The sequence below is a fragment of the Symphalangus syndactylus genome, chromosome 24 (genome assembly GCF_028878055.3).
Source record: "Symphalangus syndactylus isolate Jambi chromosome 24, NHGRI_mSymSyn1-v2.1_pri, whole genome shotgun sequence".
NCBI lineage: Eukaryota > Metazoa > Chordata > Mammalia > Primates > Hylobatidae > Symphalangus > Symphalangus syndactylus.
The window spans coordinates 8,342,374-8,358,433 of NC_072446.2; the positions used below are offsets into that span (position 1 = coordinate 8,342,374).

General features: G+C 53.9%; 1 protein-coding gene across 9 annotated transcripts in view; it reads right to left on the reverse strand.

The window, feature by feature from the left end:
* Positions 1-2,300: 2,300 nt before the first annotated feature.
* Positions 2,301-16,060, reverse strand: part of MYT1 (myelin transcription factor 1) — a 127,850-nt gene continuing 114,090 nt past the window's right edge. For 7 of the 9 annotated variants that reach the window (XM_055266485.2, XM_063634074.1, XM_055266486.2 and 4 more), the window contains 7 exons: positions 15,429-15,491; positions 14,947-15,030; positions 10,528-10,749; positions 7,974-8,065; positions 7,230-7,333; positions 4,662-4,805; positions 2,301-4,231 (listed from right to left, as the gene is read on the reverse strand). In XM_055266485.2, coding sequence (XP_055122460.2) covers positions 4,103-4,231; positions 4,662-4,805; positions 7,230-7,333; positions 7,974-8,065; positions 10,528-10,749; positions 14,947-15,030; positions 15,429-15,491 — 838 coding nt within the window. In that variant the 3' untranslated portion in view covers positions 2,301-4,102. Of the gene's footprint in view, positions 4,232-4,661; positions 4,806-7,229; positions 7,334-7,927; positions 8,066-10,527; positions 10,750-14,946; positions 15,031-15,428; positions 15,492-16,060 lie in introns of those variants that run through there. The other 2 variants (XM_055266487.2, XM_063634077.1) reach the window with 2 other exon arrangements.

Here is a 16,060-nt window from a genome sequence, read left to right on the forward strand (position 1 = left end):
GGATGGTGGGCTTGGGGTGCAGTGAGGGCCAGAGTGGCTCAGAGCATAGCTCTGCCAAAGGTCAGCTGCCTGGCATTGGCCCAGGCCACCCACGATCATGGATAAGAATGCCCCTGTGAAGACTTAAGACTCTATTAGAGAAGTCCACACTCCACCTCCATATTTTAAGAATGGCAAAGGGAATGGCACAGAGGCTATAACCCCTGGGAGCATGGATGGCCTGTGCTGCAGGATTCACAATCAGCTGACGGTTAGGAAACCCTCCACATCCATGTCTTTAGCAGCCTCTGAGAGGCTACCGGCTTCAGGGAGACAGCGGTTAATAGGAAAAATCTCACCTGAACTTGAGGCTTCGCTTACTCATGGGGTGATGTTGACCCAGCACTAAGCTGACTTCCCGTCTGTTCAGGGAGACAGTCATGTGCTCATCAACTTGAAGCATGCCCATTCAGGTAAGGAAAGCAGGTGTACATGTGTATTTACCTTTGTTCTCTCTTACACCTGGCTAAAATGACAGATTTTAAGGCATAAATCGGCAGGAGTGAGGAGATGAAAGAGGGGACAACAATGCAATTTAGAAGCCAGAAAATTCACAGATGCAAAATACATGGCCTAGGGGACACAAAACACTGAATTCTAGCCAGAGTGTAGAAAGTTCAGAGCCAACACCGTCCACACCTCATAACCCCCAAGAACTGGTAGCACCAGATTCTGTTGAAGATGGGAGAAGACAACTGGTAGAAAGTGTTTCGGGAGCCAGTAGCCCCCTTCCCCAGAACTCCACCCCGACTCTGAGAGCCTGGCAAACACTCCCCTCCCTCTGGATGAAAGCTTGAGCTTCGTTCTCTGGATACAGTAAACAGGAGGGTCTGCAGGCTAGTAGAGAAGGCCTAGCTGTGGAGTCCCACACCAAAAATAAATCCTAAGAGAGCACATGCCTGTGACTCTAGACGCTCTTTCTCTCAGCTCCCAGTGGGCTGGTGGCCCAGCCAGTGCCTCTAAGCAAAAACTGAGAAAATCTTGGCGGTGACCAGCTCGTGCCATTATCAAACTATGGGATTGTGCAGCTTTCTAACATCATGGGAACAGCCTGTGTCCCCTAGCAGGAATATCGTAGTCCCCACCTCTCCAGCCAACTCTCATACCCCCCAGAATGACTTTACCTCAGCTTGCTGAGGGGACACTTCAGAATCGGTCTTGCTCACACCCACCCCAGCATCTGCTGTGCTGATGTGAAGGGGTACAACTCCAGGCCACTGGTCTCCCTGTCACAAACGGGGCCTCACCAAAGGGGACCCCCAGGAGCCCTTCCTCACAGTTGAACAGGTTCTGCATAACCCACCAGTGAGCACCGGGACCTGCTCGGGCCCCCACAACCAGCAGTTGGAGCCCTGAGGGCAGGTCAAATGTCCTCCACAGGTGTTGCGGACCCTGTCTGACTACAGCAGAGGGTGGAAACTCAGTCCAGAACTTCTAAGAATTTGTCAGTGAAGATGGATCCTTTGTTTGCATATCAGATGGACGCTCCAGGGCTACCACCAGGGCCAGATTCTAGGGAGGTCAAAAGCATGTTGACAGTTTAGGCTGAATGTGACTAGAAGCCCCAAGTCCAAGTCTTACTCTGGGAGCGCTAGGGCCCCACCTGACACAAAAGTACGAAAATGAAAAAGGGGAGAAGTCACTTTTTTTTTTTAAAGCTGGTTATATATTGGCTTTTTGGCCTTGTATACCAGCTTGAAAAAAAGAAAAGAATCCATTGCCTTATATAACTGGGCAGTTCAAGGGTGGAGTGCCTTCAGACATGGCTGGGTCCATGAGCTCTGAAAAGATCATCAGAGAACTCTCTTTTCTTCCACATCTACCTCCATTGTCAGCTTTGCCCCCCTCCAGAATGTCTGAACTCTCTCCTACTACTGATGGCTTCGTCCTGTGGCCAGGAGAGATAGCCCAAGGCAACCCCAGTTCCACACCCCCAAGTCTAACAACCTCAGCAGGAAAACTTTTTCTCCCTGACCCTAAGAGAAGACTCCTGGGAAAAACTTCAATTTGCATATGACTGGTCACATGGGAAGGGGCAAGATGCAGTGACTTAGACCTTCTAGAAACACACATGGAGGCGGTGAGGGAGGGCAGTTTCAAAGGAGATACTGGTTAAGCTGACACCAGGGGGGCCCCACGTGTGGTATCAAGGGGAGACCAGAGATGGAAGATTCCCCTCCTGGGCACGTGCTCCCAGGAGGGTGCATGATAGAGCTCACCAAGAATGGAGACAGTGTCCTCCCCACAGACCACAGCACCGATTCACAGTCAGAGTGGACTTTTATTAGGAAATCACCCTGCAAACACACCACGGAGTGCTGTGGGTTCAACGCGTTTCCTGAGGAAGGAGGGTCACAGTATTGGAGCTGTCAGAGGGACGGGTGGCACAGCCTGTGAGCCTGGCGGCGACTCGAGGCTGCCTGCAGCCAGCACTCCCTCACAGCAACAGGACTCCACCGCAAGAGCCGACACGCAAACGCGACACGAGAAACACGCCCAAGCACACACATCTGCGCTACACTTAAATAATAATAAATACAGAATTCCATTTGCTGTTATCCGTGCCTGAAACAAAAGGAACCCAAAATGGAAAAAGAAAACCAAAATGTCTTTCTCTCCATTAGACCAAGGGAAAACAAAATCCCCAAATTATCACAATTCCTCAGTTACAAAATACTTTTTAAAAAAATTCCATTATTAAAAGAATAAATAACAAAATATATAAAAAATAACTTGGTTGCATCAAAATTATAACTAGGAGTTATATCAAGATTTTTTGTGGCCTATATTATAGTCAAATAGTTATTTTTGCTTTGAATTCACTTTTTTCCCCTCTTACGGTGCCCTGGTGTGGGGTCTAGTTGAAATAGTATAAAATTAATAAATAAAAATGTTAAATAAATAGCAAACGTTAACATAAGAGGCTGTGAATATAAATACTTACATCTTGACAAAATTAAATAATTTACAGAATAATTAAACTAACTACTTTTTAATTTTTTCCAGGAAGTGCAATTTCTCTATTTTTAAATACTAACTTGGAATTGCAGTCATCATTGACTTGGATCTATTTACACAGTAGGGACATTGTGTTTTTAACACTTTAAATTAAAATGTACCCTTTCTTCGCATATTGGATGGATCTAAAAGAAGTGAAACCTTGTGGTCTCCTGTTAGGAATTTACCCTCTGACCTTGATGATGTCATTGCCACCTCCGTCACCATGGATGCAGAGGTCAAGCTCGGCCATGACCCGGATAATGTGGCAGTGATGGGTCGGGGGCCTGGGTGGATGCACAGAAGCCAGAGTGGTCCCTGGACGTGGATCCCAGACCCAGGGTCTAAAGGCTGCAGCCCCAGTAGGGAGCTGTGACCCAAGGCCATACACATCTGCACAGCCTCAGCGCCAGCTGCCCCCAGATATTAGGCTGATTTTCAGGAGTCTCCCAGGCTAAAATTCCTTGACCTGACAGGGGCTGCGATGCTTGTCAACTGTCTGGAGTGTCCTCTGGGAGGCCTACTCCTAACTTTCCCTCTGGGACAGAGCTTTGTTCCACCCTTAACACAAAACTGAATTAAATGAAAACAGAAAACGCACTTTCCTCCGCGGCCATCACTGAGCACAGACACGCTGCCCCAGGCGTGTCCTCCAGGCCAAGATGCCACTCACACCACCCGCCCACCACGCTCACGGCCACCCTCCCAGCCTCGACAGACAAAGGAATACTGTGGTTGCAAACTCCAAAACTTCCCTGAGAACCTTGTCCATGAGCTTCCACTGGAGACTTTGAGCTGCTCTTCAGATTTCTTTCAAAAACAAAAATAAATCGCTTTGTAATTCTTCAGTGCCCCTATGCACACGGACAGGGCCACCACGGCCCCGAGCCTGGAGGGGGCCTCGTGGGAGAGGCCGATTTCCAGCCGTCCCTTTGGATAAACCCGCCCGAGGCCACACCTGGCCACAAACAGGAAGTCACTGTGAGTTGGGCATCCCCACGGCGCGGGGCAGGGCGGGGCAGGCAGACGGTGTGGTGGGCTGGGAGACTTCTGGGTACCACACGGCCTAGACCTGGATGCCCCTCACAGCCTGCTTGATGCTCTCCAGCAGGTCCTTGTTCTCTGGGTCCTGGTTGGAGTACATGTCGGTGAGGGTGCTCACATAGGCATCGAAATTCTGTTCGCATATTGGCTCCTAGAGAACAGAACCAGGTTAGCAAGCCCCATCCATGCAGTGGGCCCCACACCACAGACCCTGATGTGGGAGCATCCAACCTATGTCCCCAGGTGACTCGAGACAAGCCCATACCAACCAGAGGCAGCACTGGCTGCACTGCCCTCGTGCTGAAACAACATGAGTGTTTCTCTCTGCAGCCATCCCCGCAGTAGCCTCTCTGCTGATGAAATCACCTTTTGCTTTGGATTCATGAGCTACTCCTTGTGGTGGCTAAAGCCACCATAGCCAACAGCCTGCCGGGCCATTCGGGGTGGAGACAATCTCCACAAGGGCACAGGGCCCCTAGGGCAGGACCCAGAGGCAGAGGGGGTGGGAGATGCCCTGCCCTCCCGCTTTGCGAAGAGCCCCCGGGGCAGCTGTGGTGCCGGCAGGCCCGCGTGCTGCCTACCATGTGCGGAAGGCGGATGTTGGCGAGACTTTGGATGAGGGCCTGGCTCAGGCCGGACAGCTCCAGAAACAGGGCTTCGTTCTGCTCCTCAATGAGCTTGTTCTCCTCCTCGATGTTCTTCAGGTTCTTCTCCATGGAGGAGATCTGTGCCAGAGAGAGACTCGAAGTGCTGCCTGCCCTTGGCCCACATCCTCCTGGGGGTCCTCTCTGGGCTGCCTCTCACAGCCCTCTGGGAGAATGCAGAACCCTGGGGTGGGGGAAGAGGCGGGACTCTGCCTTCCTGTACGGGGTTCTGCCACAGGTGAGGGGCTGGCAGAGGAGAGAAAGGCAGGGGCCTCTGGAGACATGGCCTGACTCCAGGGAAGCCAGGAAGGGGGCTCGTGTGGCACGTCCCTCTGTGCCATGCTTTCTAGATGGAATTGAAACCCCCTGTGCAGGAGAGGTCCCCACTCCTGGTTTTCTGAGCCCCTCTGTCCTGAGGGGATGGGGTGGGAGCACAGACTTCACAGCGCCCTGTCTCAATCTCAGACTCCACCTGCTGTGGTCTTAGCTTCACCATGTTTCCTGCTTCTATCTGTAAGATGGAAATCACTGCACACCCTGTGGGGTGTCAGCCTGCCTTTGGGTCTTCCCCTCACCAGAAAGACCAACAAAGAGCCTCCTCAGGGCCTCCCAAGCACGTCTTCCCCAGGCCAACTACAGACAAGTCTTCTCACTTCCCCACCATGGCGGTGAACCTGCCCTGAGGTGTTGGCCCTGAGGCCTTTGGTGTCCAGGAATAGCCCCCAGCCTGACTGCACATCTGCAGGGAGCCATGGGGGCAGAGGCTAAACTCACAGAAAGACAGTGTGGGTGACACACGAGGCAGGAGTGGGGAGCTCCTTCCTGGGAGGCTGTGGATGGGGTCAAGCATGCTTCTTCTGCCACCTGGTGACAAGCATGTGGCTTTGAAAGGGTTGCATGGGGGATAGGGACCTGCCTTCCCTTTGCCTTTGCCCTTCCGCAGAGGGCAGCAGTCACCAAACTCCCTCAAAGGGACAGGGGTTTTTGAGTCTTTCCAAAGGGATGCTAGTAAAAGGTAATGATCTGTCTTTAAAAAGATTGGCTTTGGCAAATAAAGAGAAATCAGAGGTGCTACCCCAAGGACACTGACACTGATGAAGGCCCTAAGAACTTTGAGAAGGGGAGGAGCAGAGAGCACAAAATGGGACACCCACACAACAGTGCATCTCCACACTCAGAGACACCAGGAGGGGACGGGGATGGCTCCGCCGGGAGGGGACGGGGATGGCTCCGCCAGGAGGGGACGGGGATGGCTCCGCCGGGAGGGGACGGGGATGGCTCCGCCGGGAGGGGACGGGGATGGCTCCGCCGGGAGGGGACGGGGATGGCTCCGCCAGGAGGGCCATCACTCCTTCTCTGTCGTCACTGCCTATGAACCTGGGGGGATGCAACATCGACATGCGCACGACAGCGAAAATCCCTCCTGATCCCCGTGGGGTGATGCTATTTTTATACAGGCTCTTGAGTAACAAGCGGTCAACGTGAGCCTGTTTGCCAGTAGAGAGAAGAGCAGAGTAACGAGGCATGTGGGGCAGGAGGATGTTACTCATTTTCTGCCGCCTTGGTGGAGGCCACCATCTCCCCAGCTGTCCCTGCCCAGAGGGGCTCTGCCCAAATTCTCTGTGGGACCTGGTCACTTCCTTGTCCCTTTGTCCCTCTAGCCGTTAGGGGCACAGTTATGTGTGCCCACTCCCCCAGCGTGGCTGCAGACTCCACTCAGCAGCCACAGGTGGGGCATGCTCTTATTTTCAAAATAAGATCTTTACTGCTTTTTTTTCTGATTACAAATGCTCATTTTAGGGAAATCAGGAAATATGACACAAACATTTAAAATAATTTGTAATCCTATCCCTCAGCAACAGCAGCCGTCACCGACGGCACATACTCTGGATCAGGTGCTTATGCTAAATGTTTTCCTCATAGAAATGCGTTCATTGTACAATAACCGGCTGGAGTAGAATCCTATTCTTACCTCCATTTTACGGAGGAACTGACTGAGGAAGAGGCTGAAAGGTTTCTCAGGTCTCTCAGCTGGTATGTGGTTGTGCTGGGTGCTGGGGAGGAAACCTGGCTCCAGAGACCTGGCTCTACGGCACCACGCTCACGGACCACACTCATGGACCACTGGTACTCACAAGACTGGTAACCCTAATGGGACCGCTAGTCTTGACAGGACTACGCATTCTAATGAGAGTAAGAGAAACAGTGCTGCTAATCTTAATGGGACTAGTATTATTAATAGTGTTATTAACACTAACGAGACCACAGCCCTAGCGGGACAACCAGCTCCAGCGGCCCGCCGGCACTCACAGTGTGACTTCACAGACACCGCAGTGTGAGCAGCCAGCAAGTCCTAAGTGTGCCTGTGTGCCAGGCACTGCGCTGTCTGTCAGCTCAGCCCTGACAGCAACCTTAATGAGTGCTGACGGATGCCTCACTGTCCCCAGGATGAATGTTTGGGTTGGGTGGGCAAAGAGCCCAGGAGTGGGGGGCGGCACCACCTACCTGGGACTGCAGCTGCACCATGGCAGCCTCCATCTCCGAGTTGGACTCGTTCAGGTCTCGGATCTCCTGGTTCAGCTGCTTGATCTCCTCATCATTCTCCAACACTGACCCAGAGAGAAACTTCAGTTGTGGCCCTGGGCCTCAGGCAGGCCTGGGCCAAAGTGCTGTGGGGAAGCCTGCTTTCTAGAACTGAAACCCCCTGTGCAGCAGAGGTCCCCCCTCCTGGTTTTCTGAGCTCATCTCTCTCTGGGGCTCATATCCCACATTATGTGCTGGAGAAGTCTGTCTTGAAAATTGTGAGATGAGTGTTTATGGTTTGCCTTCTGAGCTGGCTGGCAGGTGGAAAGGCTTAAATCTCTTTGGGAGGTATGAAATGCTGCATTAAAGATGGAAGTTTGTTCAGGCGATGCTGAATTTCCTCACCTAAGTGGGAATGAGCCACACCTCTCCACAAACTCACAGCACATGGGCTCCACTGGACTCTGATCCCAGTGGTCACCAAAGCCACAGGTTACAGCAGGCATGAGCTCCTGAGGGCCAGGGCCCCCAGACACAGGTGTCAACAGCTTCAGAGCCAACGTCCGAAAGGCTGTCAGCTTAGGTGAAGGGATCTGCCTCTGCCATGACTCACTCCAGGAGGGGCTTTACCTCTCTACCTTCTTCCCACCAGCACAAAAAGGTACACAGCTCTCACTCACCCGGGCACCTAGCCATGAGCAGGGAAATCCAGGAAGCCATCCTTACCATCGCTAGTCTTGAACTTTGGACTGAGGACCTCATCCCCTGACAGTTTTCCCTTCTTTCCAGCAAAGGTTGCTCTGGGACAGCCTGACAAACTGGAAACAGAGGCCACATATCATTCACCAGCCCAGGGTCACCCACCATGACCATCCCAGGGTCACATACCACGGCCAGCCCAGGGTCACCCACCACGGCCAGCCCAGGATCACACACTATGACCATTCCAGGGTCGCACACCATGAGCAGCCCAGGATCACACACTATGGGATAGTCTAGGGGTCACCATCACTAGTCTGGAGTCAGACACCATGACCAGCCCAGGGTCACACATTATGGGTTAACAGAAGGCACGTTCCACCTCACCTAGATGACCCGGAGGGCCTCCCTATGGCCAAACTGTGTTCTATGGGGAAAAAGAAGCTACATCTAGGCAGGGCAGAGGCTGGGAAGGGGACACTCCAGAGCTCACCTCGTCTGGCACAGCCATAGCTGACCCTGTCTGATACTCGGGGGCCAGGGCACTGTTGCTCTCTGCAGGGCTCCCTCTGGGGTCTGAGGTCCACATGACCCGCTTGCCGGTACTTTGCAGCCCTGACCTCCCAGAGGAGCCCATCCTAGCTGCCTCTGCCTCTGAGACACCCTCTAGGATGTGGTGGTAATGACAGTCACAGATCACTCCTCAGATATAGACACTCGAGCAGAAAAATGCATTAAAATTGTGCATTCTCAGGCATGATTTCATTTATGAAGTGACTGTGTCCACACTATAAGTAAAGGTTGACTGAGGCAAGGTGAGATGCCCTTAGGAAGTCCAGCGTGAGTCTCTGCCCAACTGAACCCGGCTGCAGTAGCCTCCTTTAGTGGCCTTCCTGGCTTCCGCAGCTGTGTCCATGCCAGCTGCCCATGCCAGATCTAGTCTTTCCTCTGCCTTCTGCCAGGGACCCTCACTCACAGTGAAAGCTGAGTCCTTGCCAGCTGGCAGCCAGATAAGCCCTGGCTCAGAACTTTCTACCTCATCTCCTTTTGCTCCTGCTCCCTGGTTCCAGCCCCTCAGCACCTCCAACCTTGTCCAGCGGGCCAGGCTGTTCCCAGCTCCAGCCACTTCACCGAGGGCTTGTGCCCCAGACACCTCAGGCCAAGCTGCTACCTCCTTCTCAAAGAGGACTTCCTTGTCCTCTTCCCTGCTTCTGTTTTGCCCGGCATACGCACCACCATTCGCCATACTAAGTAATTTACGTATTTATTTGTTTACAGGCTGTCCCACCTACTTTGCCCAAAATGCACTCTACAAGGACAAGGGGTAGTTGCCCTTTTTTTCTCTGCTCTCTCTCCAGGGCTTGGAACATGGTGCAAATGCTTTTGTTGAATGAGTGAGTGAATTAATCTTGTAGATGGAGGAAGGAAGGGAAAAGGGAGGGGAGGGGAAGGGAAGAAAAAGAAGAGAAGGTGAGGAAGGGGAGGGGGGAGGGGAGGGGAGAGGAAGAAGGGGGGGTGGGGAGGGAGTGAGGGGGGAGGCGGGGGGGTGGGCGGAGGGAAGGGAGGGGAGGGGTAGAAGAGGGGAGGGGAAGAGGAGGGGAGGGGAAGGGGAAGGGGAGGGGAGAGGAGGCAAAAGGGGAGGGGGATGGGGGAAGGGGGGAGGGGAGAGGGAGGGGAGGGAGAGGGGAGGGGAGAGGGGAGGGGGAGGGGAGAGAGGAAGGAAAGGGGAGAGGAGAGAAAGGGGAGGGAGAGGGGAGGGGAAGGGGAAGGGAGGGGCAAGAAGGAAACGGGGAGGGATAGGGGTAGGGAGAGGGGAGGAAAGGGGAGAGGGGAGGAACGGGGACAGAGCAGGGAAAGGGAAGGAGGAAGGGAGGGAGAAGAGGAAAGGAGGGAAAAGGGAGGGGAAGGAAGAGGGAAGAAGGGGAGGGGAGGGACGGGGAGGGAATGAAGAGTCAGTGTTGGCCCTAGGCCCAGACACAGGGTTTCTGATGGGACCAGGCACTCATTGTCACCACAGGACACAGACAGGAAGTGGGGGCTGGTGAGGCAAGGTCCTTCAGCTCTGGAGCAGGTGTTGGAGGGCAGGTGAGAGTTGGTGAATGCTGCCCAGGCCCACTGCCTGACAGCGAGGGGTCACCAGCTCCCTTGCAAAGCAGGCAGGGGTCTCTGCCCAGAGTTCAAAGAAGAGGTATGAATGGGAGGGACAGGGCATAAGCTGTAGGAGACAAACTTTTCCTGAGAAGTTGTCAGCCTGTTAAGAGAACGTAAGTGTCAGACCCAGGGCTCTGCTCATGTGTGGCCTCTGTGTCCAGCATAACACCCAGCCAGGAAGGACTCCATCAGGATGTGGAAGGGTGGCTTATGACAGGAGACGCATGGCGAAGACATAACCCACAGCATCACCTGGCACCAACAGACCCGCTAGCCTCTGCCATCCGCTACCCATGCGGCCTGGCCTTTCCCTTGAGAAACTGGTCACACAGAGCCCTGGTCTGGCCCTCCCTCAGGAGCTTCAGCCCCAGGCCCCAGGCGAGGGTCCCCACTGACTGCACAGAGGGGCAGGACCTGCAGGCACAGTTACCTCCGGTGGGTGAGGAAACTCCCATTGGCGTGGCCAGAGCCGTCACAGCCCGGGGTGGGGCAGGTCGGTCCCTCGTTCTTCAGGGACTTCCAGGAGAATGACGAGCCATTGAGGGAACCCTCCTTCTGCCTGCGGGCAGCCAATGGGCAGCCGGATGCGCTCCTGTGAGAGGCGTATTTCCCGCTGATGTGACCAAGCCCCACACAGCCTGGAACTGGGCACCTGGGTGCAGAAAGGCCAGGGTGAGTACAGGGGCGAAGGGTTGGGAGGAGAAGCCTGGAGACTCTCTCAAGCTAGACACGAGGGAACCCAACATCACACATTAAAGGGCTTCTGAGTGAGGCAGGGAGGGCAGCTGAGGTCCTGGAGCCTCAGGGAAGAACTGGCCCTTCCAGGCTGAATGTGAAGACTGCAGGACCACGCTCCCTCTTCCGCATGGCTGGGGTCTCTGCAGCCACCTTCTTTCTGTGCCCTCCAGCAGCCGTGACCCTGAGCCTGGGGGCTGCTCTCAGGTTCACTCCAAGCCTTGCTGCTGGAGTCACTGTGTGTCACTCAGCAATGTGGAGACATGTTGTCAGCTGAGACCACCCAGAGGCCACTCCCTAGGAGCTTGCATCAAGCATAGGCCTGGGGGCCGATGGATCACAAGAGAATGACAAGGTCCCCAAACAGGGGAGCTCAGGGACAGCAGGGGCCTGTCACCCCACAGCCTCCCAGACTGAGGCCAGTGCAATCAGGGGGCAGTGCCCATAGATGTTGCAGCTTTGCCACAACTGAGATCTATGTTCTAGAAGGAAGAACTCAGACCTCACGTGAGGCAGACTCGCCAGGGTATCCCATAATCACTCCTGCCTGAGGCTGGCCTTAAATGCTGTTTTCCTTTCCTTTGTTCTGGGTGTTCCAGGAGAGGGATAGAGGCCCTTATGAAAATAACATAAATTCAGATTGGCAAATGCCTTGGGCACAGTGTGGGTCGGAGACAAACAGGACAGTGCAGAGGGCCCAGGCCCCTGACCTCTCTGAGGGTCTGTCCCCACTGCCTCAGGGAAGGACCTGGACCAGGACTTGGGGATCTGAGGGACCACTTCATCCAGGAACCCACGCCAAACCCAGGACAAGATCTTCAGTCTGCAAGGCTCATTCTTATCTCTCCGTAAATGAAACTCATCCAAATTACCATTTGTCACACACTCCCTGTGTGCTGATTACCTGGCAGCACAAGACCCCAAGAGAGGTCACCATTGCTCCATTTACGAGGAGATTCACGGGGATACAGGGAAGTCGGGGTCAGCACAGGAAGCGCTCGGGAGGACGGTAGCAGGGGGCGGAGGCCGTGGCAGAGGCTCCTGCCGTAGGGGTGAGATGGGGCTCAGTGGAAGGTCAACAAGGCCTGGACAGGGAGGGCAGCGTCCGGCTCCTTGCCCCCACGCTCTGGCCTCGTCTCTGAAGCTGCCATTTCGGACCCTTCCCAGCCACCTCGGCCAGGGCCCTGCTTTCTCTCCCTCCACAGGCCCCTCTCTTGGTTCTTTTCCCTTTGTTACTCATCCCACCCACCTAGCCCTCAGAAACTTATAGGACATTCCCTGAGCCAGTCCAAGGTCACCTCATCCCTGTCCAGAGCAGAGACACTGCCAGGGGCCCCTACGGGGGCTTTGGGAAGTTCACATTCAATGTCCAGCCCCCCTCGGATGGGGGTGCCTCCCAGCCATGGGACCCCGGGGAACACCTGCACCAGGCACAGCCTGGCTGGGAAGAGGCACTGGCCAAATGGGAGGTGGCTGGCTCTTCAGTTACTCCACACAGTCGAATCTGAATTTTTATTATTATTATTATTATTTTTGAGATGGAGTCTCGCTCTTGTTGCCCAAGCCGGAGTGCAGTGGCGCGATCTTGGCTCACTGCAACCTCCGCCTCCTGGCTTCAAGCAATTCTCCTGCCTCAGCCTCCCGAGTAGCTGGGATTACAGGCGCCCGCCACCACGCCCGGCTAATTTTTGTATTTTTAGTAGAGATGAGGTTTCACCATGTTGGCCGGGCTGGTCTCGAACTCCTGACCTCAGGTGATCCGCCTGCCTCAGCCTCCTAAAGTGCTGGGATTACAGGCATGAGCCATAGCGCCTGGCCCAAATCTGAATTATTTTTACTCCCTTTCTTGCAAAACGCTACTCTCCTTCATCAAGGGAAACTGTTTTTGTTCCCTTGAATCGCATACATGGAGCGGATTTCGGATTTCAGGTATGTTCGCTTTCTCACAACACCTGGTGTGGAGACTTTCAAGCCGTCAGGGGCATCACGTTGAAAGGTGCTGGGGCGAGGGGAGCGGGCACTGAGCTGGTGAGGCCTCTGTGCTTCTTGGGTGAGCTAGTGTTTCCTATCACGTGTTGGGGGGCAGAAGCCGTGTGTGCCAGTGACATGAGAAACATGGCCAGGACCAGGAGCCAGAGGTGCGTTTCATTTGTCGGGTGTCTGTGTGGCCAGGGGCAGCGTGGGCTCCCCTCCAGGGACAATGGGCAGGGCAGGGGGAGCATTCACCTCTTGACTCCCACACTGGAACCTCCACAAGACTTTTATGACCAGTTATAAAGCTGTGGCAAAGGGATTTACCACCAAGTGCCTGATGTGACTTAATTTTAAATAGTGCCAGCAGGAGATGTCATAAAAAGGACTCTTGCTCCGCCAGACTCTCCAAATCACAGCTCACGCACGCCAACAAAATCCCATCCCTCAGCATGACCTGACGCACCCATTCAGGTTTCTGCTTTGATACACATCTGTTTAAAGATGCTAAGCAACTATAAGTGCAGTTAAAGTTTATGGCTGGGAAGGAACCCTGTAAAACGGAGGTGTTCAGTAGTCAGTGTCCCTCTGCCACGGAACCGTTAGGAACCTCATCTACCCTGCAAATGTTTCTGAAAGTCACAGTCTCCGCTTGGCTGCAGAACTCTTGTTTTTTTTAAAGCTAAGTTGACAGCACATTAGAAAGGAAAACCATTTTTCCTGGTTAATTTGAAAAATGCTGATCTTGATTTTAATCATTTGCAAATGCAGCACAATTCACTTATAATATCCCTGCCAGCAGGGTCCCTGCCAAATCCATAAAGGTGCTGCACTTATATGATCATAGGCAAATTCCTGGATTCTCAGGGGCAAAATGCTTTTTATCCACCTCATCATTTAGTGTGCGGCCTTCATAGTACTAACAACCACAAACTTTGCATTGTTAATTTAGCATTCATTACAGTTTTATTGTAAAAATTAAATAAACAAGCCACAGCCTATTACACCAAACAGCTGGTGGGGCCATCCCCTTCTGAAGGATGTGATGTTGGTCAATTAGGTTCCTCCAGTGTGGCCGAGCAGATGTTTGGGCACAGCTGGAGCAAACTACCAGGAGGAGCAACCCAATCTCAGGCCAAGCTGCCCGTCCCTGGGGGTGCTGTCTGGCTGCTCTTGGCCCAGCAGGTAACACAATCAGGGCAACCTGCTTCCTGTGGGCAGAGTAGGGCCCTGTCCCGACCAAGCCAGCCCCAAGGCCCTGGGCAACAAGGTGTCCAGAGCCATCATGTCCACTGCGCACCTGCTGGGGAACCCCCTGCCCATTTTGCCAGATGTCAGCTCTGAAAGTACCTCGGTCCTGGGCAACATGGCCAGTGGGTCACCTGGTTTGAGTCTGTAGCAAAGCATTCCCCCCACCTAAGAGTGGGCAGTACAGGGGACCCGTTCCCTATTGGGAGAATAAGCTTGCAAGGACACAAACCCCCACCAAGTAGGATAACACACAGAGTCAGGGTTCACCTATAAACCCCACAAAGACACGTGAGCCCCCACCCTGCCCCAGTGAGAAGAGCAATAGAGGAGAATCTTTTCGCCTCAAGGACTTGGGTCACTTAAGGCCCAGGATGTCCTCTTTCCTTCACCCAACAGTGTCTGGGTCCCAGTTGAGATCCTCCCGGCTCTCTCCATCTACCAGCTCTCTGCACAGGTGTGTGCGTGGACAGATACATGGGATTTGGAGCTTCAACGTCATTCTAACCACCCTCTCCTCCTTGACTCCTGCATCTCAACTTTCCTGCCAGACAAAAGTCTGCAGGTTGCAAGGCCCTGGGGCCCACTCCCAGGTGGCCCTAAGACATAGGTAGAAGGGTGCTCTGCCTCTCCCAGCCCCGCCAAATACTCCAGACCTGAGAAGCCAGGAGGATCTGGCACCCATGCCCTCCACACGACATCCAGGGCTCATATCTTCATAGGTATCAATGTGCAGTGTATGAGAGCTTCCATAAAAACGAAAGTTGGCATTGATCAGTTAGGTGACCCGTTGTATTAATGAAAAGGGAATCTAGTAGGAGTTTTTTTACATTATAAAACACAGGAAAATCTCAATTCTGCAATGCAATGAAAGAGCCAGCATGGCCCAACATACTTCATCAGCTCAGGGTCCTCCTTGTCATCCTTGGTGGGTGCCACCTTGACTCCACTTTTCTTTGCACGAGGGCAGCCGGACAAGCTGATTTTGAAAGAGGAAAAAAGGCCACCTTAGTGCTAGAACTGCAGCTTCTCACACCCGTTCATCTCATCCTCTCCCCTCAAGCTCTGTGACCCCAGGCTGGGGTGGGAGAGAGTGAGAGCAGTCGACGGATCAATTGTAAGAAGCAGAATCCACAGACATAGGCAGCAGGATCGGGAAGGAGAAGCATTACCATGAGCCCCTAACCCTGACCCTTTGCCTTTTTATCTTACTGCAGAGGGCAACATAGTGAGGTTCTGGAAACGGCAACAATTCAGATTAAAGAGATGGAAATGGACTCTGGCTGTCAGCAACATTAGTGTCTTCCAATCTTCAAATAAGGAAGAGATTCCCTGCCCACCCCTGGGGCCCAGGACCTGAGGGTGTGGCAGGCTCACCTCCGGTGCGAAGCGTAGTTCCCTGTGATGTGGCCGGAGCCGTCACAGCCAGGGGTGGGGCACCTGCAGAGGGAAACAGAACTGGAACCAGAGCCCATGAAGATGTTTAGCCCCGGCCCAGGGCCCTGGGACCCCCAGAGGAAAGCCTTCCGGGCTCAGCCCTTGAGTGGGCCCCCCCACATTCCCTTGTCCACAGAGGAACATCACTGATGTTCACCCCAGCTGCCTACTGCCAGCAACAGGGGTCTGATTCGATCATCTCAGGGGTTCAGTACTTTGCTCCTCCGTCTCCCCGAGGGAGACCAGGAAGTATGAGAGGAGAGCAGCCACCTGCTGCTCCAGCATCGCTTTACACCCAGACCCCTCCCTGGGCACTGGGACAGGCCTACAGGGTCCACTGCAGCCGAGGACACGAAGGGCTCCCAGCTCGGGCTTCTGTAGGGTCCAGGCTGGACTAAAGGCATTCAGAGCATATCTGAGTCATAACTTGAAGCAGAGCCTAAGACCAGTTCATCTTCCTGGGCGGGCTGGGAGCTTGCCCTCACAAAGGGTTGCCACCATGGGCTGGTACATGAACACAGGCTTTTTTGCACACCTGCTGCAGAGCAGATGGCGCAGCCCGTGCCAGGCCT